The sequence below is a fragment of the Phocoena sinus genome, chromosome 10 (genome assembly GCF_008692025.1).
Source record: "Phocoena sinus isolate mPhoSin1 chromosome 10, mPhoSin1.pri, whole genome shotgun sequence".
Classification (NCBI taxonomy): domain Eukaryota; kingdom Metazoa; phylum Chordata; class Mammalia; order Artiodactyla; family Phocoenidae; genus Phocoena; species Phocoena sinus.
This window is the reverse complement of record NC_045772.1, coordinates 96,066,026-96,090,608: the sequence shown is the minus strand read 5'-3', so window position 1 is coordinate 96,090,608 and position 24,583 is coordinate 96,066,026. Positions and strand designations below refer to the sequence as shown.

The window sequence follows — 24,583 nt, the reverse complement described above, 5'->3', positions numbered from 1 at the left end:
CACGGGGGCGGAACGTGGAGGCGGGGAATCGCGTTACGCAGCTACTTCCGTTTACGCTACTTCCGCGACAGTTCCACTGGGTTCCTGGGATTAACCTCCGGTGCCGCGGATCCGGGAAGCCATGTTGAAACCTGGAAACGGTGAGTTTGCGCGACTCACCATCTTGGGTAAGGGCAAGGGTGGCCTCCAAGTGAGTGATTCCCGTTAAGGAGCTCTCCATCCCCGAGAAGCGAGGGAAAGCGCCATCTTGCTCCGGGCAAGGGTCCGCAGTGCTCTGGGAGGGTGCCGGCCGTCGTGAATTCGGGCGAGTTTCTTTCTTCCAAGAGTCACTTTAAGACGTGTCTTAGAAACCGTAGTTTCCAAGCAGAAAAGGGGAATCCGCCCGTCGGTATTCCCAAATTGGGTACCTACAAAAACTGTATGACCCAGGCGTAGACAGACGTGGTGGATTTTAACCTTCCAGAGTCCAAACTTCAAAAATGGCCACCCAGCCTGATCCATTGCTTTATAACACCTTTTTATCTCAGTTTCGAGAACGGCACCTGTTGAAATAGTCTGCCACACTTTCGGTGTGCATTCTGGTTATCTTTTTGGAAATTTTGCCCGTGTTAAACTGTAAATGGGATCAACTCATTCCTGACCCATTGGGAAAGCACCATGAACTATTTAATAGCCAATATTTGCTCCCAGTCTTATTATAATGATCGATTCTACTGTCTCCATAAACACATGCCTCGTACACTCCAAAGGTAAACTTGCCACCATTCCATCACTTAATTGATTTAAGTAGCACAGACAGCAAATGGAAAACTGAGATACCAACTCAAGGCTGTCTGACTACAACAGCGGTGATCTTCACCACTTCATTATGTTGACTGGTTGGAAACTTGTCTCTAATTTGTCTACCCTGCGTAGCAAAGTGATATCTTAAAATTCAAAGAGAATCATAATATCTAGCCCTTATGAGGAGGTGGGGAGTCGTACACTGTGAGCAGGAAGGTAATTTGGTACAGCATTTCTGAAGGTAAATTTAGAACTGATCAGAATATTGTAGGTAACCTTCAATGTAGCAAATCCACTAATAGCTATTTTAGAGAAGTTTTTAATGTGTGCAAAAAGGTATGTACAATAATGTTTATTACAGCATTGTTTGTAATAGTGAAAAATGGAAACAACGTGAATGTCTATCAACAGAAAATGGGTAATGGCATACATTACTATAGGATGTTTTGAGGTGTGTGTGCGTATAATATATATAGTAAATAAATAAGTATAGGTATATAGATATTAAGGCCATAAAAGAGATCCAAGATTTTTTTTTAAAGCAGACATTCACTTAAAATTTCAGTAATCCTCAACTACTTAAGGTTTCCTGAGTTGTCCATGTTCTTCATATTCTTCATACCTTTGCATACATTAAACCTTCTGTCTTAAACACTCTCCCCTAGCTTGTTAATTTGGCAAACTAATATGGTCACATATCAGCTCAAATTGTACCTCCTCCTGTGACTTTGCCAGGTCCTTTAGATGAACTTTCTCTAATGCTTCCACTTGCTTCTGTTATACCTTTTCATTGTATCTAACGTGTTATTATTCTTCAGATATCTCCCACTAAACCATCTGCTCTATAAAGGCAAGAACTTTGCTTTTTCAGCACCCAGCACATTGCCCTTCACATAGTAGGCAGTAATAATTGTTGAATAATAAAAGATTTCTGCTTAAGTCCAATCATTTAACTTATTAACTTGGTCATTTCCCCAAATCCCCCAATCTAAGGACCCTACATATACTTTGCAAAAAATTCAGAGAATATGAAATTATAAAATGAAACATGAACTTCCACATCTCTATATTATTAACAACTTTATGCCAACAAATTTAATAACTTAAATGGTAATGGATGTACACAATTTACCAAAAATAATTCAAGAAGAGATAGAAAATTTGAATAGCCTTGTACCTGTTAAAGAATTTGAATTTATAACTAAAAACCTTCCCACAAAAAAACAAACCTCCATGCCCAAAATGTTTCATCATTGATCAAACATTTTAGGAAGAAATAATGTAAATCCCATACAAATGCTCTTTAAAAAAGGAAGAGATAAGACACTTTCCAACTAACTTTTTTTTTTTTTTTTTTTTTTTTTTTTTTGCGGTATGCGGCCTCTCACTGTTGTGGCCTCTCCCATTGCGGAGCACAGGCTCCGGACGCGCAGGCTCAGCGGCCATGGCTCACGGGCCCAGCCGCTCCGTGGCATGTGGGATCTTCCCGGACCTGGGCACGAACCCGTGTCCCCTGCATCGGCAGGTGGACTCTCAACCACTGCACCACCAGGGAAGACCCTCCAACTAATTTTTATAAGACAATATTACCTTGATACCAAAACCAGAAAAAGATGTTACAAGAAATAAATATATATATGAAACTACAATGAGATAACACAACACACCTAATATAATGGCTTAAAAGAAAACCTGACGACAGCAAAAAGTGCTGGCAAGAATATGGAGCAAAAATAGAGAGCAAGGGCTTCCCTGGTGGCGCAGCGGTTGAGAATCTGCCTGCTAATGCAGGGGACACGGGTTCGAGCCCTGGTCTGGGAAGATCCCACATGCCGCAGAGCAACTAGGCCCGTGAGCCACAACTACTGAGCCTGCACGTCTGGAGCCTGTGCTCTGCAACAAGAGAGGCCACGATAGTGAGAGGCCCGTGCACCGCGATGAAGAGTGGTCCCCACTTGCCACAACTAGAGAAAGCCCTCGCACAGAAACGAAGACCCAACACAGCCAAAAATAAATAAATAAACAAATGTGGGGTTTAAAGAAAAAAGAAAAAAAAAAAAAAAAATAGAGAGCAACTTTCATACATTGGTAGTGGGGAATTAAAATGGCACTAAAATGGCACAACGATTTTGGAAAACATAGTTTTGTATTTTCTTAAAAGTTAAATATATCATTTATCACATGACCCAGCATTTTACTCTGAAATATTTACCCAAGAGAAACTAAAACATGTGTTCACAAAAAGACATGTATGCAAATATTCAGAGCAGTTTTTTTTACAGTGGTCAAAAACTAGAAACAACACTAAATGTCTATCAGCAGGTGAATGGGTAAACAAATTGTGGTGCATCCCTGTAATACTGTCATATTGACATACAATAGTAATAAAATAAATAGAATAGCAATAAAGAGGATCAAATACTCACACTCAGGGGTAGCAATTTTAAAAATTGAACTACTGACACCCACAATGACATGGATAGATCTCAAAAACATTATACCGAAAAACAACAACAACAAAAAGCCAGGCCCAAAAGAGCACATACTGTATGACTCCATTTATATGAAATTCTTAAAAAGACTGACCTACAGGCTTCTCTGGTGGTGCAGTAGTTAAGAATTCACTGCAGCATTGTTTATCATTTATAGCAGTGAGACATTGGAAATACATGTCCATCATTAGGACAAATCAGTTGTGCTGTATTCATTCAACAGGATGGTGTAAATAGTGAACATGAATGAACTACTTGCTATGGACAACATGGATAGATCACAAAAACTTAATTTTAGGAGAAGAAAAAAGTAAGTTTAACAAAAGATAAAACAAAATTGTCCATTTGGACAATGTTTATAAACAGACAAATCTAAAACTGTATTGTTTGGGGGTAGCCAGTTAAATGGCAAAGCCACATTTAAAATGTAAGGAAATGATAAATACAAAATTCCCAGTTGTGGATTCTTGGGAGGCGGGGTTCAGGAAGATGATTAGGGCGGGCACAGGAGGTGCTCCAGAGATACGGGTAGCATTCTACTTCTAAAGCTGGATGGTAAGCTCATGGTAGTCATTTTATTATTATTTAAAATGTACATATTTATTATAGACACTCTTTCAAATGGATTATATACCTCACAATAAAATTTAACAGGTGCTATGTGAATCAACTAAGTTTTTAGTTATTGATTTCAACAATAAACATTTTGTATAACAATAATTATAATAATATTACCTGATATTTACATAGCAGCTTTAAGATTACAAAGTGTTTTCATATACACTATCTCATTCATTTTTCAGAACAGTCTTGCCCATAGGTAGCATTATCCCCATTTTCATTAAAAAAAATTGCTGAGATACAGAAAGTTCATTGACCTGCTCATCCAATATTTAAGTGTCAGGAGAGAAATCCTTACATTTCTGATACAAACATAACAGCTGCTTATACCTTATACTTAAATGTTTGCATGAATAATTAGTATTCTTGTGCCTATTGGTTGAATTATAGTAAAGAGTAGCATTTATTAAGTACTGAGTACTGTTCTGCATGCTTGTTTGCATTATATTATTAATCCTAACAACAGATATGTACTATTATTATCCTGCTGTGAAATTAAGTAATTATTGTCCGCAGTCACAAGTGACAGACATAGATATGTGTCTCCAGGCCCGGGTCCTTAACCAATATGCAATTCTGCCCTTACAGCTCTATCCAGTGAATGGACAGAAGATACAACTTTTGAGCTTCCCTGGTGGCACAGTGATTGAGAGTCCGCCTGCCGATGCAGGGGACACGGGTTCGTGCCCCGGTCCGGGAGGATCCCACATGCCGCGGAGCGGCTGGGCCCATGAGCCATGGCCGCTGAGCCTGCGCATCCGGAGCCTGTGCTCCGCAACGGGAGAGGCCACAACAGTGAGAGACCCGTGTACCAAAAAAAAAAAGAATATACAACTTTTAGCAAGTACAGTAGATCCTCCTCATTCATGGACTCCAATATCTGTGAATTTGCCTATTTGCTTAAATTTATTTGTAACCCCCAAATCAACATTCACAGTCACTCCCTAACATGCACAGGTGGCAAAAAAATTTGAGTCACTAGACAAGTACGTCATCAGCTGAGGTCAATCCAGGTGGCGCTCTGCCTTCTTGTTTCAACTCTCTTATTGTAAACAAGGATCCTTTACACAGCCTATCTAGTGCCAAGTTTTTCGCATTTTCGTACTTTTTGTTGGTGATTTTGCTGTTCAAAGTGACTGCTAAGCATAGCACTGGAGTGCTATATAGTGTCCATAAGCACAAGAAGGCTGAGATATATATGTGTCAGTTCATCTTGTTTGGGCATGAATTATAGGGCTGTTGGCAGAGAGGTCAATGTTAATGAATCAACAATATAAAATAAGGTTTCCCAGGACGACCTTCAAGATGGCGGAGGAGTAAGACGTGGAGATCACCTTCCTCCCCACAAATACATCAGAAATACATCTACATGTGGAACAGTCCCTACAGAACACCCACTGAACACTGGCAGAAGACCTCAGACCTCCTAAAAGGCAAGAAACTCCCCACATACCTGGGTAGGGCAAAAGAAAAAAGAAAAAACAGAGCAAAAGAATAGGGATGGGACCTGGACCTCTGGGAGGGAGCTGTGAAAGAGGGAAAGTTTCCACACACTAGGAAGCCCCTCAACTGGCAGAGACGGTGCGGGGGCGGGGGGCGGGGGCAAGCTTCAGAGCCACGGAGGAGATCGCAGCAACAAGGGTGCAGAGGGCAAAAAAATTTGATCATTTGACCAAAATGCAGTGACCAGAGGCTGGCAGAACTCAACCCCATACATCCCCTAGCAGCAGTGGTCCAGTGTCTGCTAATTCAGTGTTCCTGGTGACATTATAGAACATAACTTCCACGAGCATGGAGACAGTAGACCGGATTAACATTCACAGGGCAGCATGGTGGCTAAGAGCATAGGCTCTGGAGGCCAGCTGTCTGGTTCTAAGTCTGCCATTTACATAGTGGTGTGAATTTGGATAACTCATTAGCCTCTTTGCATCTCAGTGTCCTTTTTGACAATGAGGTACTAATATTAGTACCTATCTCATCATTGGGGTGTCGTTAGCGTTAAGTAACATGCAGCCGATGAAGCACTCAGCACAGTGTCTGGTAGATGTCCTCAACGTGTAAGTTATCACTATTATTAATATTAATTTATATTTGAAACAAGAATGATCATGTTTGTTTAGGTAACTATAAACGTAGACACATGCAGTTTTAGAATTTCAGAAGCTGCACAACAAAGAACATAATAACTAAAGTGGAGTTACCATTCTAACACCGTTTTTCCCTAAATGACTGACAGATGTGGCCAGTGTAGAAAAAAACATTTCGCCTGAAATGAGTATGCGTGCTACTGTGATTTATAATAGGAAACATATATACCTTGATCTGCACCCCTGGCTCCTAAAGCCCTTGTAAATTTTCAGGTGACAAGCATTAGGAGCACCTTTTGTTCTAGTATTTGGTCACTGACCCCAGTTTCTGACACAAGTGAAACGCTTGTAATTTCCTGGTGATAGGAGTGTCTTTTGATCCAACGAGGTGACTGGGTGGGCTCTTGGATGGCTCCTGGATAAGGGGTCTGGAGAGACCAAGCCATGATTAGAAGCTTAGAATTTTCAGTCCCACCCCCCATGCTCTTGAGAAGGGAGAAGGACTGGAAATGAAGTTAATGATCGAACTTGCCTGTGTGATGAAGCCTCCAAAAAAATCGCAATAACATGGGGTTGAGAGAACTTCCAGGTTGGTGAACACATCCATGTACAGAAAGGGTGACACACCCCAACCCTACTGCAGACAGAAGCTCCTGCACTCAGGACCCTCCCAGATCTCACCTTATGTAGCTCTTCATCTGGCTGTTCATCTGTGTCCTTTATCATATCCTTTAATAAACTGGTAAACCTAAATAAATGTTTCCCTGAGTCTGTGAGCCACTCTAGCAAATAATCGAATCCAAGGGGAAGAAAGTCATGGGAACCTCTAATTTGTAGCCAAGACAGAGAGAAGTTGCGGGTAACCTGGGGATCTACAACTTGCAATTGGCATCTGAAGTGGGGAGCAGTCTTGTGGAACTCAGCCCTTAACCTGTGGGATGTGACGCTATCTCCAGGTAGATAGTGTTAGAATTGAGTTAAATTGTAGGACACCCAGCTGATGTTGCAGAATTGTTTGACGTGGGGGAAAAAAACACACACACATTTGGTGACCACAAGTGTCAGAAGTGAAGTGTCCTGTGTGAAAGTAAAGGAGACACGTGGGAGGTGGAGACCTGTGGTTTTCCCTGCACAGAAGGAAAAACTGGGTGGTTTTCAACCCAACATCATTTTGTATCACCACTTTCTTTGCCCACATTCTAGTGGAAGTGAAATGGGGAAGAAAAGGCAAAGGATAAATGAAATGGAGAAGACATTTTCTAAATAATGCACAAATAGGATAGCTAACCTAAAAAATCCATCAAAATTTACTCAAAAATGTATCTACACTTAAAACACTTATGAGATCCATCTACCCCTCGATAATCCTGAATTCTGTCCCCCCTGCAAATTTTTCTCATGCCTTCTCATTAGATCAGATAAACACAAACTGAAACCTAGTCCCTGGTCCATTTTGGATTTCATGGAACTAAAGTCACAAAGGGTGTTCATGAAACACTCAGTTTACTTCCCCTTCAATCTCCCTTCCTTGGCTGACTGCCCTGGATACATATTATAATAGAAAATCAATCATCAATAAATCAATAGAAGAAACAAAGTTTGCTAAATTTTCTTTAAACCACTCAGATTTGAATGATTCATCATGCCAAATTTGGCTGGATTCTTTCAAGATCCAGGCATCAGTTCATCAGATATTTGTTATTATGGTTGGGTTAACAGTTTTTTGTGTGTTTTATTTTATTTACCTTTCGACTGAATTACTTTAATTTCTGGGTGACTTTGTTCTTCAGCTTGTGCTCTTTGTTTTATTATTACTATGTGCATAATTAGGCAGCTATACTATAGGGAGTAGAGAGTGTGTCAAATCTACATCCTTGAGGGCTATGGGTTAGAATTTGATTCGACAGAAAGGATGTAACTTAACAATGTAAAAGGAACATTCTGTAAATTATTTTCTAAGAGTCCAAGATGGGAGAATAGTTTTGATATGATAGGCAACTGGAAGCCACATTAGTTTTTTGACCTAATAACTGCTAACATTTATTGAATGCTTATGTGCCAGCAGTGTCTTAAGTGCTTTGCATGTATTAATTTATTTACTCCTAGCAGTCCTATAGAGTAGGTACAGTCAATATTCCCCGACTGTCATTGCCCAGCCAGGAAAACAGAAACCATTGTAGGTATTTCAAACAAGGTATTTAATACAAGGACTTGTTTGCAAAAGTGTTGGAAGGACTAGAGGAATAAAGGGGGAGAAGATAATATAACTTCAGGAAGGTACTTCCCTAAAATTGGAAGAGAAATACTCACAGGGCTGTAGCTGCTGCTGAAACCAGTAGTGCTGCCAGAGCCCACAGTTGCCCGCAGCTGCCAAGGTCACACCTGCCATCTGTGTTACAGAAACCCACCAGAGTTGTCTGCTGCTGAAGGAGCCAGAAAATAAATGATCCCCCTTTCAATCTCTCTCTTTTATATTTTAATATTTTTAATGTTTATTCTATTTTATGGTTTTGTTCTTTTATTTTTAAAACATATTTGCAAACTCTGCACAAACTAAACATCCATCAACGGAGGAATGGATAAAGAAGATGTGGTACATATATACAATGGAGTGTTACTCAGCCATAAAAAAGAATGACATGAGGCCATTTGAAGAGACATGGATGGACCTCGAGATTGTCATACTGAGTGAAGTAAGTCAAACAGAGAAAGACGAATATCATATGATATCACTTATATGTGGAATCTAAAAAAATGGTACAAGTGAACCTATTTACAAAACAGAAATAGAGTCACAGATGTAGAAAACAAACTTACGGTTACCAGGGGGAAAGGGTGGGGAGGGATAAATTGGGAGATTGGGGTGGACATACGCACACTGCTATATATAAAATAGATAACTAATAAGGACCTACTGTATAGCACAATGAACTCTACTCAATACTCTGTAATGGCCTCCATGGGAAAAGAATCTATAAAAGAGTGAATACATGTATATGTAGAACTGATTCACTTTGCTGTACAGCAGAAATGAACACAATATTGTAAATCAACCATACTCTAATAAAAATTAATCTCAAGAAAAAGAATCAAATGCAATGATTCCCTTTTCTCTTCACTTTCCAAGAGCACATGAACATGCCCCTCTGGCAGAGCCTAGGCAGACCCTGCCTGAGAGGCAGTCTCGGAAATGCAGTACCCAGGCTTCACTTAGAGAAATAATAAGGAAAAATGGGAATGGGCCTGAGTATCAATAAATAAAACCCGACACAATCCCTGTTTTGCAGGTGAGGAAATGAAAACACAGAGTCTGAAAAATTCCTGTGCAGCCACACAATTAGTCAGTGGCAGAGCTGGGATTCAAGCTCAGGCTCTATGCACCTTCTATTGCCCCCTGTGTGCTTTTTACTCCAGCCAGACCACTTTACCTGTGTCATTCACTCACGCTGGGCTCCCCTCCGCCTTAATGTGTGTTTTCCCCCTACTTGAAATGGGAGAATTATAGATTGTTAGATGTAAAAGAAACCTTAAAGATCACGCGAGCCAACCCTTTAATTTTACATCTAAGAAAAAAATTCTAGGTCAAGCATCCAGCCCAAGGTCAAGTATTTAGTTATGATTAAAACTAGAACTCAGATTCCTAATCTAGAGCAGTTTTCACAAGAATGTTCTTCCATGAAAATTTTCCAGCTAATTCTAACCTCCACCAGGTTTCATCAGATTTGTCCTTTGCTAGCTAGCCATAGCATTTGTCTATGTCATCCATAGTTTTTGGCACTTGGTTATTTTTTCACTTAGAGTTATAATTATACTTGGTCTAATAATGAATCTAATCATTCTTCGTCAAAGTCCTTAAGGACAGAAACTTTGTCATATATTTATTTTTAATTCTCTCAGACAGAGCAGGCTAGAGATTATACAATTCTAAAATTCTTATTTTGGCCAAATGACTACAGATTTCCATCACTGAAAATGTAGAATTAATCAGTGACTCATAAAATGTTTTAATATGGCTGTGTTTACAATATATATTCAAAACTTCACTCTTGCCATAGCATCTGATCTCTGCTTAGAAACTTGTAATTAGATATTAAAAAGGAACAAAACAGAAGAGAATCACATAAATTCCCCCCAAGTTTTCCACATTACACCATAAAACTAGTACTTTATAAGAAGGGACAGAAGCCATCTAGAAATAGGAGCCCTATTCACAAGGTGTTTTCAGTAATTTCCTTCCTGATCTGAAAATCCAAGTAATACAGCTGGAAGTTCTCCAACTGGTTTTAATTGCTGTATAATCTTTAGAGAAAGAGGAATCAGTAAAACTGCATCCACACCAGAAACAACTTTAAAGACTCAAATTAATTCTTTGAATTATATTCAAAAGCCAACATCCTTTTCAACCAAACTTTCATTCATTCATTCATTGGTGCCCCAGACATGTATTATTCCAGGCATGGTAGCAGGCTCTGGAGATAGGCACAAACTCTTAGTCTAGTAGGGCAGAGAGACAGATAAATTATTTTATAGCACTATTAGTGTCTGTCACATTTCTACCCAGTCTTAAAGCCCAGCTCAAGTGTTATCTCTTCAGTGCATTATCTTCATGTTTGTTTCAGTGAGAATGTCTTTCCCTCTTCCATGTTCCCAGGACTACCCTGCTAGCAGCCCTTACTCAATTATAATTATATATTTACATCTTTCATTGCTTCTGCATCTCCTACAGTGCAAAGCATAGTGTCTATATTAAGAGCAGAGTACTTGTTTATGATACTGAACTTAATGATAAAGACCTTACCTTTTGCAAATGGAATAGATACCCTTGCCACCATTGATGGAAGTGTAAATTGGTGGAGTCTCTTTAATGGGAAATGCCATACCTTTCAAAAAAATGTAAATTCACATACATAGATTTAGCAATTACAGTCCTAGGAAACTATTCTACAGAAATTTTCATAGATGTGTAGAATGCAAGAGTACTCATGGAAACATTGTTTATAACTGTTTTAAAATTTGATAAAAACAGAATATCCATGAAAAGGGGAATAATTGACTAAATGGTATAATATAGAATAATTTAAAAAGTGTGATGTGGGGACTTCCCTGGTGGTCCAGTGGTTAAGACTCTGCACTTCCACTGCAGGGGGTAAGGGTTCAATCCCTGGTCGGGGAACTAAGATTCCCACATGCCCTGAAATGGCCAAAAAAATAATAATAATAAAGATAGTAAAAGTAAACAGCTTGTCACCTCTTTCTAGAGAAGTCCCATAATTCTTGAAGAACCTGCCCAGACCTTATTTCTACCTTAAGACTTTCCTAGATTGCCTCAGGCTAAATACAGCCCTACATGTTATTTTCTACTCTTTTACTTCTACTGCTATTTCTATCATTATAGTCTGAATTGTATTACAGGTGTTTTTTGTTGTTGTTGTTGTTGTTGTATGGGTACATACTCTCACCAGACTGTGCATCTCTAGACATTAGAACATAGTTTAATTCATCTGATTTTTGCACGACAAACTTCTTTGACACATATTAAGCATATAAGAGATGTTACTTGAAATTCATGACATGGGGTTGTGCAGGTCATTCCCCCCAGTTACTCCCCACCCCCACTCTCACATACCATAGGATCATTTTTGTGCGTTTCCAAAACAAAGCAAATCCAAAAACCTATAATGTGGGAAGCTGATGTAAAAAGTACTCTCTCTATAAGCATACTCTGTGTCCTGCAGAAAATTTTTGAGAACCATGCTCTCCCACTTCTGTTTTTCTTACTTTTCTTACAAGAAACATTTAGAAATGACTCACTTTGAAACTCTTTCTGTGGAGTCAGATAGTTGTCAAAAGTGTTGGGTTTCATTTATCATCAGAAACGAAGAGAGAGAGGAAAGAGGAGGTGCTCAGCAAATTTCCTAAACATACTTGACTGTGGTCAAGACAGGACTTGTGGAGACCTCCAGATCCATACTGAAGTCTTCAGCTACTATCTCGGGTTTTTGGTAAGGAAACCTAGATACACCTGAGGACTTGTGCCCAGCTTGTTTTGCTCATTATTGATAATGGTTTGAGAGTCATTATTTTCTATTTCCCCTTATTCCTTCCCCAACTTTTATTTCTTTTGCTTTATTCCCATGTCCACCTTTTTCTTTTTCTAAATATTCCACATTCTATTTACCTCTGTTCTTAATATTTTCATTCTGGAACTAATATTGAATTTTTACATCATTTTTCCCTGTCTTAAACTGGCTGTTTCTCCTTCTCACCTTTGATTCCAGCTTTCTCCAATAGTTTTGTTTTCCAAATCATCGATTGCCTATTTTTTCTTTTTTTTTTTTTAATAAATTTATTTATTTTTGGCTGCATTGGGTCTTGTTGCTGTGCGTGGGCTTTCTCTAGTTGCAGCGAGCAGGGGCTACTCTTCACTGCGGTGCGCAGGCTTCTCCTTGCGGTGGTTTCTCTTGTTGCAGAGCACAGGCTCTAGGCGCGTGGGCTTCAGGTGGGCTCAGTAGTTGTGGCTCGTGGGCTCTAGAGCGCATGCTCAGTAGTTGTGGCGCACGGGCTTTGTTGCTCCGCGGCATATGGGATCTTCCCAGACCAGGGCTTGACCACGTGTCCCCTGCATTGGCAGGTGGATTCTTAACCCCTGCACAACCAGGGAAGCCCCTGCCTATTTTTTCTTAATATATATATATTTTTTCCTCATTCCATTTCTCTTATTTATTTATTTTGCTCATTCCTTATTGCTACTGATTCTGTCATCATATCATTAGTTCTGATTCTGGAATCTATTTTTCTTTCCCTATCATAGTTGAATTTTGGTTTCAGGAGTTTACTTATCTTTTTAATTACTTGTTGGCCAATTCAGTATTGAAAACTAAAAAAAAAAAAAAAAAAAAATGTTGAGGTACTTTTCAGCCAAAACACTTGTCGAAATATAAAATGTTATCTTGCCCAGAAAGATTTTTAAGATTCTGATTCATATATACTTTCATTTCAAGACAGATACTATGTAATATTTAAAATATAGCTCACGCCAGATGACTCAATTTCTTTGTATTGGAATTTTGCTCTTTTCAATCTTTATCACTTCCTTATTATTCTTTATTATTGTGCGGCTCTTGGTGCCTTTCCCTTTATTAGCAACACCAAAGGCTTTTCAGTTATGTGATTATTTGTAGTAAAAAGAGTATTGGCCTGACAGTCATTGGACCGAGGATATGACAACCCTCCTAGTTGTGAATATGTAAAAGTCCCCTAATTTGCTGAGTTTCAGTGTCCAAAACTACAAAATAAAAATAGAGACAAGAAGAGATGATTGCTAACTTTCCTTTCAGTCCTAGAATTCTATGACTATCGGTCTCTCAATATTTTATGGGTCTATGCGTGAATATGTGTGTAGGACAATGGATCAGGGTAGCTGCCACATACAAAAGCGAAGGAAGTGACCCTGACAGGACTTGAATATTGGAATAAGCAAGGTTACCGAACGGAGAATGAGAATCACTTCTTCTTTTTTAGTATTTTGTTGTCTTAGTTATTTTAACTTCTGCTAATCCCTATGGCAGCTGGTAAACTCAGCAGAACAGCTTCAAGTCACACAGTATTTTGGACTTCTACAAAAGGAAACATAAAATGCTGTTACAGCCAGTAAGAATTAGGAACTGGAAAACAAAAAAGGAAGTTAGAAGAGACAGCATCCTTACTGGATTAAATGGACAAGCATAAGAATTTTTCATTTAGTTGAAAAAGAAAAAAGTTAACCCCCAAAATGAGCATCTATCCATTCAAGTAATCTTTAATTGTGCTAAATTCTGCGGAACAAGCATTTAGGAACAAGATTCTTTTTTACCATTATGAAGCTTAAGGCCAGAATGATAGATAAGACAGCCACAAAAAGAATTATAGTACAAGATGAAATGCATCATTGCACAGAGAATATGAAAAGAAGTTCAACCCCCCCACACGCCCAAAAATAGGAGGCTGAAGAAATAGATTATGACTGGGATTATAAGAGAAGTTTCAAGGAAGATATATTTGAGCTTGCTCTTAAAGAATGGCTAGGATTTCAACAGATAGAGATTAAGAATGGAGGAAAGAGGAGGTTAAGGTGGAGGATATAATTCCATATAGAAGTAAACAGCATAGCCAAGGAATAGAAAATGGTATTGACTTGGAATAGTGAGTTGTTCAGGAAAGCTATAAAGTAGGGTATGTTTATGGGACTGTTGAAAATCAGGGAAGGGTAATGTCACAGAGGCCAAGAGAAGAAAGTGTTAAGAAGCCAGTGTATCAAATGACATGGATATTGTGGAGGATAAAGACAGAGAAAAAGATGCTTGGGTTTGTTATCTAGAGTTAGTTTTAGCAGCGTGATGGGGCAATTACAAAGGGTTGTGAAGTGAGTGGTGAGAACAACAGACCCCAAAACAAGCCAGTGTCCTTGAAGAAGAGAAACAATGCTACATTAAGAGACTTAAGAAACATCCTGATGCAGTGTGATCCTAGACTGGATATAACTGTTGACAAATCAGGTGTAAAGGATTGTTTTGGGGACAGCTGGAAAAAATGGATAAAGTCTGAGTATGCCTTACGGTACAATGTTACTGTATAATGTGGAGACTGCTAACTGATAAAAGTGATAAAAGAAAGCAGTTTATATCAAACAATATGCATTTACACCCATGTTCATAGCAGCATTATCCACAGTAGCTACAGTGTGGAAGCAACTCAAATGTCCATCGACAGAGGAATGGATAAACAACATGTGGTACATCCATACAGTGGAATATTATTCAGTCTTAAAAAGGAAGACAATCCTGACACACACTACAACATGGATGAAACTTGAGGACATTTTGCCAAGTGAAATAAGCCAGTTACAAAAAGACAAATGCTGTAGGATTACATTTATATGAGGTATCTAGAGGGGTCAAATGCATAGAAACTGAAAGTAGGATGGTGATTGCCAGGGGCTGCGGGGAAAGGGAAGTGAGGAGGTGTTTTCTAATAGGTATAGAGTTTCGGGTTTACAAGATGAGAAAGTTCTAAAAATTGGCTGCACAATAATGTAATATACCTGACACTACTGAACTGTACACCTAAAAATAGGTAAGATGGTAGGTTTTATGTTATATGTATTTCACCACAATTAAAAAAATTTTAAACCAATATGCACAGTACAATCTAATTTTGTTAAATTTTGCTTAACAAAAAATATACATACATATACGTGTATGTATGTGAAAAAAGATCCAGAAGGATGTAAATTAAGATACTAAAATAGTAATCCCTGACTAGTGGTATATGACATTTTTATTTTCTTATTTTTTGCTTGCTTATGTTTTCTAAGTTTCTTCATGAATGATTTCTTTTTTTGTTTTATTTTGTTTTGTTGGCCATGCCAAGTGGCTTGCGAGATCTTAATTCCCTGACCAGGGGTGGAACCTGCGCCTCTTTCAGTGGAAGCGTGGAGTCGTAACCCCTTGACTGCCAGGGAATTCCCTATCTCCATGAATGATTTCTGTCTCTGCAATAATCAAGCTATTTTTCTCGAGTTATACTCATAAAAAACAAATAAGAAAGAAATGATGAGTGGTAAGGAAATCAACGCAAAGAGGGGAAACAACTCTTGATAAATTTGACAGCAAAAGGAAAAAATGGGGTTGTATCTAAAAGATATGACTGAGGGAATTCCCTGGTGGTCCAGGGGTTAGGATTCTGAGCTTTCACTGCCGAGCGCCTGGGTTTGACCCCTAGTCGGGGAACTAGGATCCCACAGGCGGTGCAGGGCACGGCCAAAAAAGAAAAAATTTTTTAAAATTTTATTGAAGTATAGTTGATTTACCATGTTGGGTTCACTTCTACTGTACAGCAAAATGACTCAGCTATAAATATATATTCTTTTCCATTATGGTTTATCACAGATATTGAATATAGTTCCCTGTGCTCTACTGTAGGACCTTGTTGTTTATCCATCCTATATATACACTAGTTTGCATCTGCTAATCCCGAACTCCCAATACTCCCCTCCCCCATCACCCCCTTTGGCAACCACAGGTCTGTTCTCTATGTCAATACAGTAGATTTTAAATTGTCTTTCAGAGAATGTTTTTGTGTAATCCAATGTGAAGTCAGAAAATAAAACTAAAAGTGTGAGGGTCTTTGTGACTGCACATCTTTATGTGGGGAGGTTAGAATTCTAAGAATATGCATTTTTTTAAGTTAGTTTTAACATTTTTGTTTATATTTTTATAAAAGTTTAGCAATGGAGTCTTTCTCTGCTGAGACCAATTCAACTGACCTACCATCACAGCCCTGGGATGAGCCCCAAGTAATTCTCTCCATGGTCATTCTCAGTTTCACTTTCCTACTGGGATTGCCAGGCAACGGGCTGGTGCTGTGGGTGGCTGGCCTAAAGATGCAACGAAGTGTGAGCACAGTTTGGTTTCTCCATCTCACCTTGGCTGACTTTCTCTGCTGCCTCTCCCTGCCCTTCTCCCTGGTTCACTTGGCTCTCCAAGGACGCTGGCCCTACGGCTGGTTCCTGTGCAAGCTCATCCCCTCCACCATTGTCCTCAACATGTTTGCCAGCGTCTTCCTGCTGACCGCCATTAGCCTGGACCGCTGTCTTTTGGTACTCAAGCCAATCTGGTGCCAGAATCATCGCAACGTGGGGGCAGCCTTCACTATCTGCGGATGTATCTGGGTGGTGGCTTTTGTAATGTGCGTACCTGTGTTCATATACCGGGAAACATTCACTATAGACAACCATAGTATGTGTGGCTACAATTTTGGTCTCTACAGATCATTGGATTATTCAGACTTCAACTTTGATCTACTGGAAAACGCGTCTCTTGACAACTCCATTGTTGAGCTGCCTGAAGAAATGGATGATCGGTTAGATTCTTTCTCTCAACAAATAAATGCTTGTCCCTGGGCAGCCACTGCTGGCCTCTGTTCTCAAATATCTCAAAGAACTGCTGGACATTCACTCCCTACGGATTCAGCTAGATTATCTGTTCAACATCCATACTATAATGTATTTAAACCAGCGGATGAACTCTCAGCTACAATCCCCAGTGATTTTCCCATGGAAGATCACAGAACTAACCCACTGGAGAGCTCTGATGCTTTTCTTCCTGCTGATTTAGACCTTTTCGCTAGTGCCTCCGGCAACTCCTCATACACATCGGAGCTATTGGAAGATTTCCAGGACGATGATTTAGGCCAATTTGCGTATGGCCATCAAGTGCCAACACCCCAGGTAGCAATAACCATCACTAGGCTAGTGCTGGGTTTCCTGTTACCCTTTATCCTCATGGTGGCCTGTTACAGCCTCATTATCTTCCGAATGCGTTGGAGCCGCTTCACCAAGTCTCGGAGCAAAACCTTGAGAGTGGCTATGGTGGTGGTGGCTGTCTTCCTCGTCTGCTGGGCTCCGTACCACATTGTTGGAACCCTCTTACTGTTTATTGGCCCAGAAACTCCCTTTGGGGAAGCTCTGTTGTCCTGGGACCATGTATCTCTTGCTTTAGCATCTGCCAATAGTTGCTTCAATCCCTTCCTCTATGCCCTTCTGGGGAAAGATTTTAGGAAAAAAGCAAGACAGTCCATGCAGGGAATTCTGGAGGCAGCTTTCAGTGAGGACTTGACACACTCTACCAGCTGCCCCCCAAACAAAGTCTCTTTGGAAAAAAACAGTATCAGTACAGTTGTGTGAAAGTATGGAGCAGTTGACCCAAGCAGAGGTCCTTAGGCATTCACCCAGCGCATCATATTTCTAAAAAGACGACAGAGATAGGGAGCAGGGGATTTCAGAAACTGTCAGAGAATCAATCCAGAGGGTCTTAAAGTGTGGTCCCAGACTAGTGGCATCGGTATCACCTGGAAAGTTGATAGAAATACAAATTCTCCAGCCCCACCAGAGACTTGCTGAATCGGTCTCTGGGGGTGGGGCTCAGACAGTGTTTTCACAAGCTCCCTTGTTTCGGATGAATGCTAAATTCGGGAAGCATTGTAAAAATTAGTCTATCTCAAACAAAGCCACGTGAAATAACTGCGAAGGCAGTCTCCTTTAAAATGTTTCCATCATTCAATTTCTTTCTAATTTCCTTCCAGATTCAAGTTAAAACCATTTCTTCTAGTCCTACCTGAGTGAAAGGTGATCATTTATTCTATGGCTTTGTTGTGGTGATGGTGGTGGTGATAGTTTTAAATGAAAAAAAAAAAGGTGCAAAAAGAAAGTCTATAAAAACAAGGAGTTATGAGTCTGAGTCTGGAGCAGAGTACAATGCCAGATGCCTGCAACTTGGAATACTCCTGGATACAGGACGTAGGAATTCTGAGTTTCCATTATTACAACTAAATAAGCATCTATTGTGTAAAGACAGACTACTTAGGCATCTAAAGACTTTCTCATGAAACAGTATGTAAGCCACAGTTCGGGGAGTTCTCTCTTCCCTCTGTTTGCTCTATCTGCCTATTGATAGAATCATCTCTCTTTCATTCCTTTTCTTAAGCTCCTTAATTCCCTTATTCCTCCCCTGCCTCTAAATCTTCTTCCAGACTTTATGCCTCTAATAACCAATAGTTTCATAAGATGCAAATTACTCCCCTCCTCTAGCTCCACATTGGTACTTTCCAAGAAACTCATTTCAAATGAAAGGAGAAAGACAGTGGAGGATAGGGCAGTTATTCTTGAATTCACTGCAATGTAACTGAGTACCCTCTGGGCACGTTATCCAACTTTAAAAGAAAACATGACTGTAGGTGTGTATCTTTCATGCCGTAATTACCAGATATATCTTCGGGTTTCTTTTTTTTATTTAATCTTTATCTTTACCAAAGTAATACATGCACATAACTTAAAGAGAACCTAAGGCTTATAATGAAATCTAACAGGTTTCCTGCCCCACTCTGCCCAGCCCCTCCTTCCTCCCACTCCCACGTCCCAGGGATAACCTTTGAAACGATTTTAGATGTTTCCTCTGATATTCACCATGACATTTCTAAGTCATGACCTTATGCTGCTAGTTTTTGTAGACGTGATAAAATGACTTCTTGTTTTGAAAGATGACGATTTTTATCCAAACACATTCGTATTTTTTGTTTATTCAGCATCCCAATATTCATTACCCATCATCCTTTCAATTTGTTCACGATCACACATTTTTTCTTCTACTTTGTCGACCCATTCCAACCCCCCTTCTCTTTCTCTTTCATTTTTTTCAGAAAACATTATTAAACCCCCATCACCTTCTCATTTTTCTCTGTATATAAAGTTTTATGTGTTAAACCTCTAAATGTTCAGGTTTTGTTTGTACTACAACATAGCTTCATCTGTGTACGGTGATTTAATCTGAAAAAGAGAAAATGAGATGTCTTAGACTTTACAAGGCACTATTCTTTGTTCAGTGGTTGAGGGGAGGGTCTGGACTACAAATAAGTTATAAAGTACTATGTGGAAAAGTGTCAAATCACTAGGAATGCTTTCAGTTGTGCAGTAATGATATCTGACATGATGTGAGATTTGCCATGCTACCTTCCAATTTGATCTGATCATATATTTGATGTGAATAAATGCTCTCTTTCTGAATGTTTCCTTGCAAGGCTGAGAGATTCATGGATCCTTTTAATTGTTTGACTCTCAGAATATATCATAATCTCTAAACATATGGCAAATATAAATCTCATAGTGGGTAGCTGTAGGCTTACTATAATGATGATTAGCTGGGCTTCTGGAAATCCCAACATTTCTCATGGGACCCTGGGTATAAGTCCCTAACTTCTAGGGTTACTGTATAGGATACCAGGGTGAATGATTCTGGCATAGTTATAAAGATTCAATAGTTGACATTTCTGGATTCCTTTTGAGAGTTCTATTTACCCTGGAAATGTATTCTGAAGAAATCCTTACCATTGGAATTCCCTCATTTCCAATGAAAACCTCTGGCGAGTACCTGTAAGTGTTCACTGGAAGTCCCAGAGGGGGACCCAAGTCTTCCTCAAATTGTAGTATCTTTAATCTTTAAAATATCCCAGAATGCAAGCAAGATGGCTTAGCCCACACATCAAGCTGCAAGGGGGGACTGCTTCTCCCAACAATATTTCGCTATATTTAATAGCATTTGAAAAAAAGAATGTTAAAGGCATGCTTTTAATTCTTTTTTCCCATCAATCTTACCAAGAATGTCAGGGTCAACTAATCAAACCCAGTGAGGGGTGGTGAGGAGGGGCAATAGGAGACAAATGCTTTCACATTTCTCTTTTCCTACCCTGGCAAAAACAAATTTAAGACCAGCGCCAGGAAGATAAAACCATAAACATTCTTTTTTTTTTTTTTATTAAGAAAGCATGCAAACAACAACTTGTGAGACCATACACCCCCCGCCCCAGCCTGCACCAATGCAAAGCATTATGGGTGGTATGAAGGACTCACCAAACCAGAAACGTGGGGGTTGAAGAGAGAAAGGCAGGGATGGGCGGATCAATACCAACGAATTGCTCCTTCCATCCCTCTCCTCCACTTTCTCCCTTACTTCCTCTTTTAGGCAGTGAGCTCCTGCAGTTTTGTACACATCACCCAAGACAACAACAATGACAAAACTTTCACGGCCAGCAACGCTGGACCAACAAGACAAAGTAGGATTCTTTCCATTTCATGGAGGGTAGGGGAAACCGAGGCCGAAAGAGGGTCAGGTTTGTCCTGTGCCATTTAGCAAGGCTGGGTTTAGTGGAGAGGAGCTAAAATCCCAGAAGGCCTGACGGCCAATCTCCAGCCCTAGCCCCAGACTTCAGTTACTCCGGCTGCCTGCCAGAGTTCTTAATGACCCTCGTTTTCAGAAGACACAGATGAAATATAAACAAGAGACATTTACATGTCTGATTTAGTCTACCCTTGCAAATCCTATATGGATCTGGGTAGAAAAGGGGTTTAGAAAAGAGTGATGATTTGTCAAGGGGGAATCTTAAGGAGAACAGATGGGACGTTGTATGTAGGAGGCACCTTGACTGGAAGGGTAAGGAAGACACGCCTCAGATAAGGACACTGGGCAAAGGCGTGTCACCACCCTCAAGAGAAATTCTCCCTTCCCCAAGGGGAAATCTTACGGCATACTTCAACCCCACTAACTGCCCTCCGACACCATGGGGGATTCACACCACTCACACCCCTACTTCTTACAAAGAACCTCAAAGAAATAAAGTGCTGTTTAGTTAACTGCCCTTTCTTGCCCCCTGGCTTCAGCCTCACTGGACGTCTTCAACAAACTCATATAGCATCCCTTACAAAGAAAGGAAGGGGCGGATGAGGGGGACAAGCAGGAGAGCAGAAAGCATGGGTAAATAAAAGAATATGAGCACAAAGCAGAAATCACAGAGAGAATGGCCTTGTCCATTCGGTACATTTTGTCCTGCAGCTTTGAGAAAGTAAACGTTCAGCAAAATAAAAACGGAAGTAAAACTGTTCTTCCCTCTCATGACTAAGATTCAGTGATTAATATCGAATATACACTAAGTACTCTGCAGCAATAAATCATGGCCACTCCTTGTTAAAGGAGGTTAAGTTATCCCTGTACCTTTCTCTGGGCGGGGGCGGTCTCCCTTGGCCCTCATGGAACTCTTTGCTTTAGGTTACTTATTCCCCTCTACCAATTTCCCTTCACCCCTCAAAAGCCTGATTGCAAAAGCCTCAGCCCCAATGATCTGGATTCCAAGAGAAGCATTTGCCTACATTGTCAAATAACTGAAATACTCTCCACCCATGTCTATGCCAGCTCCCCTCTCCTCCCCGCACCCTCCTGCCACCAGTACTGTAGGTTTGGTTCTGCTATGATGGGTGGGAAAGAGATTCCCGTCTTGCCCTAGGCTGTGGTGAGACTACAAGGAGTAATGGGTTACTCTCCTTTCTTGAGAATGCCAGAAAATGGGGGAAGAAAATACCATGGGTGGAAGAGATGAGTAGACAACTAAAGGAGGACAAAATAATATTTGCTGAATGAGATAAGGGGGTGAAAGGATAATTGGTAAATGCAAATAAAAGCCACAGTTGATTTCCAGAGAAAATGATGTTTAAAAAGTCAGAATGGTTCAACTGAAACCATCTCCAAAAAGCTGAACCTTATGCTGAAGAGTTGTCCTCATTTCCACCAGAGAAGCAGAGTTCTGGCTAAGCCCGACTCTGTCTCCTACAGAGAACAGGCCAGGAATAAGCCAATGGCAGTTTATCTGACAGAGTAGCACAGACGCAATTTCTGACTGTTTTATATTCCATCACCCCTCTACGATATTCTACCCGACCCGACCCAGACCTCCTATTCCACTAGGATTTTATCGCCACCACCATCACGCTCGCCCTTGATGGGGAATGAGGGTCAGCAGAAGTAGGATTGGAGAGATAAAGGGACAAGGAAGAGCTCAGAGGACAAAATTAGCACCATTGAGTAAAACCTGCAAATTCATGGTTGCCAAGCAGTGTTTTAGATCCCTTCTACTTGATAACGTGGCTTCTCCAGTCCTGGATCCAATGGATATCCACAGAAAACAACGTGGGGCTGAAAGGTGGGACTAGCGCTGAGTTTCCCAAAACGAAAAGGAAATCAAAGTTTGAGACCCTTCTCTGCGGCTCTCATGGCCTCACCTTCCAGCCAGATGATTTTAAATTAGCAAGAGGTGGACGTGGTCCATGGTGGAGGGACAGGAGACCGGAGACAGCATGTAACCAATAATAATAATAATAATATAATAAGAATAATAATAAAAGAATTAGAAAAAAACAAGAAGGAAGAGGAAGAATGAGGCAGAAAAGAGGGGGTTATCTTCGGCAGCATCTTGCGGTGGCTTCTCTGGCAGAGAAAGAAAAAAAAAAAAAGAGGCTATATATCTATATACAGGCAAGGGCGGAAGGGATGGGCTGGGACTGTGCTTTCCCCACTGCCAGACTTCACCACCCAGCCCTGGGCTGATGGCCAGGCTCTCAGATGCACTAGGTAATCAAGTCCCAGTCGAAGTCATCGGGGATCTCCTCATTGGCCCCAGGAGGTGGAACTGGCGGCCGAGGGACCATGTGGTGTGCTGTGGGAAGAGAGAAGGAGATTAAAAGGAGAGTGGATGGGAAGCCGTTCTATCCATCTTGACGGATGGTGGTCAACCCCAAACACCACCGTGGGGAAGGTCTGGGGAAACTATGGTCCTTATCAGCCCAGAGTTATTTTTGTTTCCGGCCACCACTTCAGTGAGATCTCAGGAAAGACTCAGAGTAAACTAGGCCACATGGCAATGTCACGGTATGCAGCCATTAAAAATTATACTCGGGCTTCCCTGGTGGCGCAGTGGTTGGGAGTCCATCTGCCAGTGCGGGGGACATGGGTTCAGGCCCTGGTCCGGGAAGATCCCACATGCCGCGGAGCGACTAATCCTGTGAGCCGCAACTGCTGAGCCGGTGTGCCTAGAGCCCGTGCTCCACAGCAGGAGAGGCCACTGCAGTGAGAAGCCCCTGCTCCTGCAACTATAGAAAGCCCGTGGGCAGCAAAGAGGATCTAACGCAGCCAAAACAAATAAATAAAATTTATTAAAAAAAAAAAAAAAAAAAAAATTATACTCATGGGGACTCCCCTGGTGGTCCAGTGGTTAGGGCTCTGCGCTTTCACTGCCAAGGGCCCGGGTGTGATACCTGGTCGGGGAACTAAGATCCCGCAAGCCACGATGCGTGGCCAAAAAACAAAAAAAAAAGAAAAAAAAAATTATATTTAGGAAGACTACATAATAATGACCAAAAAACATACAGAATATACTATTACATGAAATAGCAATACAGAAATTTGTATATAAATCACACGGAAAAGGAATACTTGGACAAAGAGATGAACATCACCTCCAAAGTTGAAAACACTGTGGTTAGGCGGCATGATAATAGTGATTTTTCTCAAATGCACTTAAAGGTGAAGGATCTGTTCGTTCTGCAGTATTTATGGCAATTTAGGGTCTCCCCACCTACTCTCACCATCAGAGGTAGTTCAATCCCAGAACCCTGATACTAGAGGTCAGGAAGACAAGAAAGCAGATGTGGGCACAAAGCAGGTACATTTGCATAACATGTTCATGTCATTTGTCTGAGTGTACCTCCCACTTAGATTCCGAAGCCAGGCGTAAATGTTCTACACGTCTATCTTTTGTTTATAGCCATGCTTCTACTTCCTTTCATCACTGCAGGCACGAGCTCATTTTAAAGTAAGTCGGTCTTCTTTAGTCTCCCATGACATACACCTCCCCAGCAGGTGGACCACCCTCCAGCCTTGAGAATCAGGAAGGCTCACCCCCTCCCAGCAGGTGCAGGCAAAAGAGCCAAGAATGCAGGTTCGGAGCCATAGGAAAGCCAAACGACTCGCTGGTGGTGAAACAAGCTTCCTGGCTCTTACCTGGGCGATTGTATCCTGCTGAGTCCTGGGTGGCAAGTGGGTACATTGGTGACGGACCCGGGTAGAGGTGGGGGGCTTGAGGGTGCACATAAGAGTTCACTGCCAAAGCAAGACAAGAGTTAAGTGAGTGGGACCATTGTATTCAAGGAAGCAGAGTCAGACAGAGAGGGAGAAAAAAGTACTC

At 40.7% G+C, this 24,583-nt stretch overlaps 2 protein-coding genes across 4 annotated transcripts in view; one reads left to right on the top strand and one right to left on the bottom strand.

Annotated features, from left to right (window-relative positions):
* Positions 1–9: 9 nt before the first annotated feature.
* C3AR1 (complement C3a receptor 1) lies at positions 10–19,580 on the top strand. Of its 3 annotated transcripts, none has more exons than XM_032644638.1 (3): positions 10–140; positions 4,485–8,676; positions 16,249–19,580. In XM_032644638.1, the coding sequence occupies exon 3, from the start codon at positions 16,251–16,253 to the stop codon at positions 17,703–17,705; it is 1,455 nt and encodes a 484-aa protein (XP_032500529.1). In that variant the 5' UTR covers positions 10–140; positions 4,485–8,676; positions 16,249–16,250; the 3' UTR covers positions 17,706–19,580. The 3 variants fall into 3 exon arrangements, with proteins under 3 accessions (XP_032500529.1, XP_032500527.1, XP_032500530.1); XM_032644636.1 differs by having other exon boundaries at positions 16,244–19,580; XM_032644639.1 differs by lacking the exons at positions 10–140; positions 4,485–8,676 and adding an exon at positions 11,873–11,985 and having other exon boundaries at positions 16,244–19,580.
* The window catches only part of FOXJ2 (forkhead box J2), a 20,688-nt gene continuing 15,185 nt past the window's right edge, over positions 19,081–24,583 (bottom strand). The window contains exons 10-11 of the mRNA XM_032644631.1: positions 24,400–24,498; positions 19,081–23,056 (exon numbers count right to left, since the gene is read on the bottom strand). Coding sequence (XP_032500522.1) covers positions 22,968–23,056; positions 24,400–24,498 — 188 coding nt within the window. The 3' untranslated portion in view covers positions 19,081–22,967. The remainder of the gene's footprint in view (positions 23,057–24,399; positions 24,499–24,583) is intronic.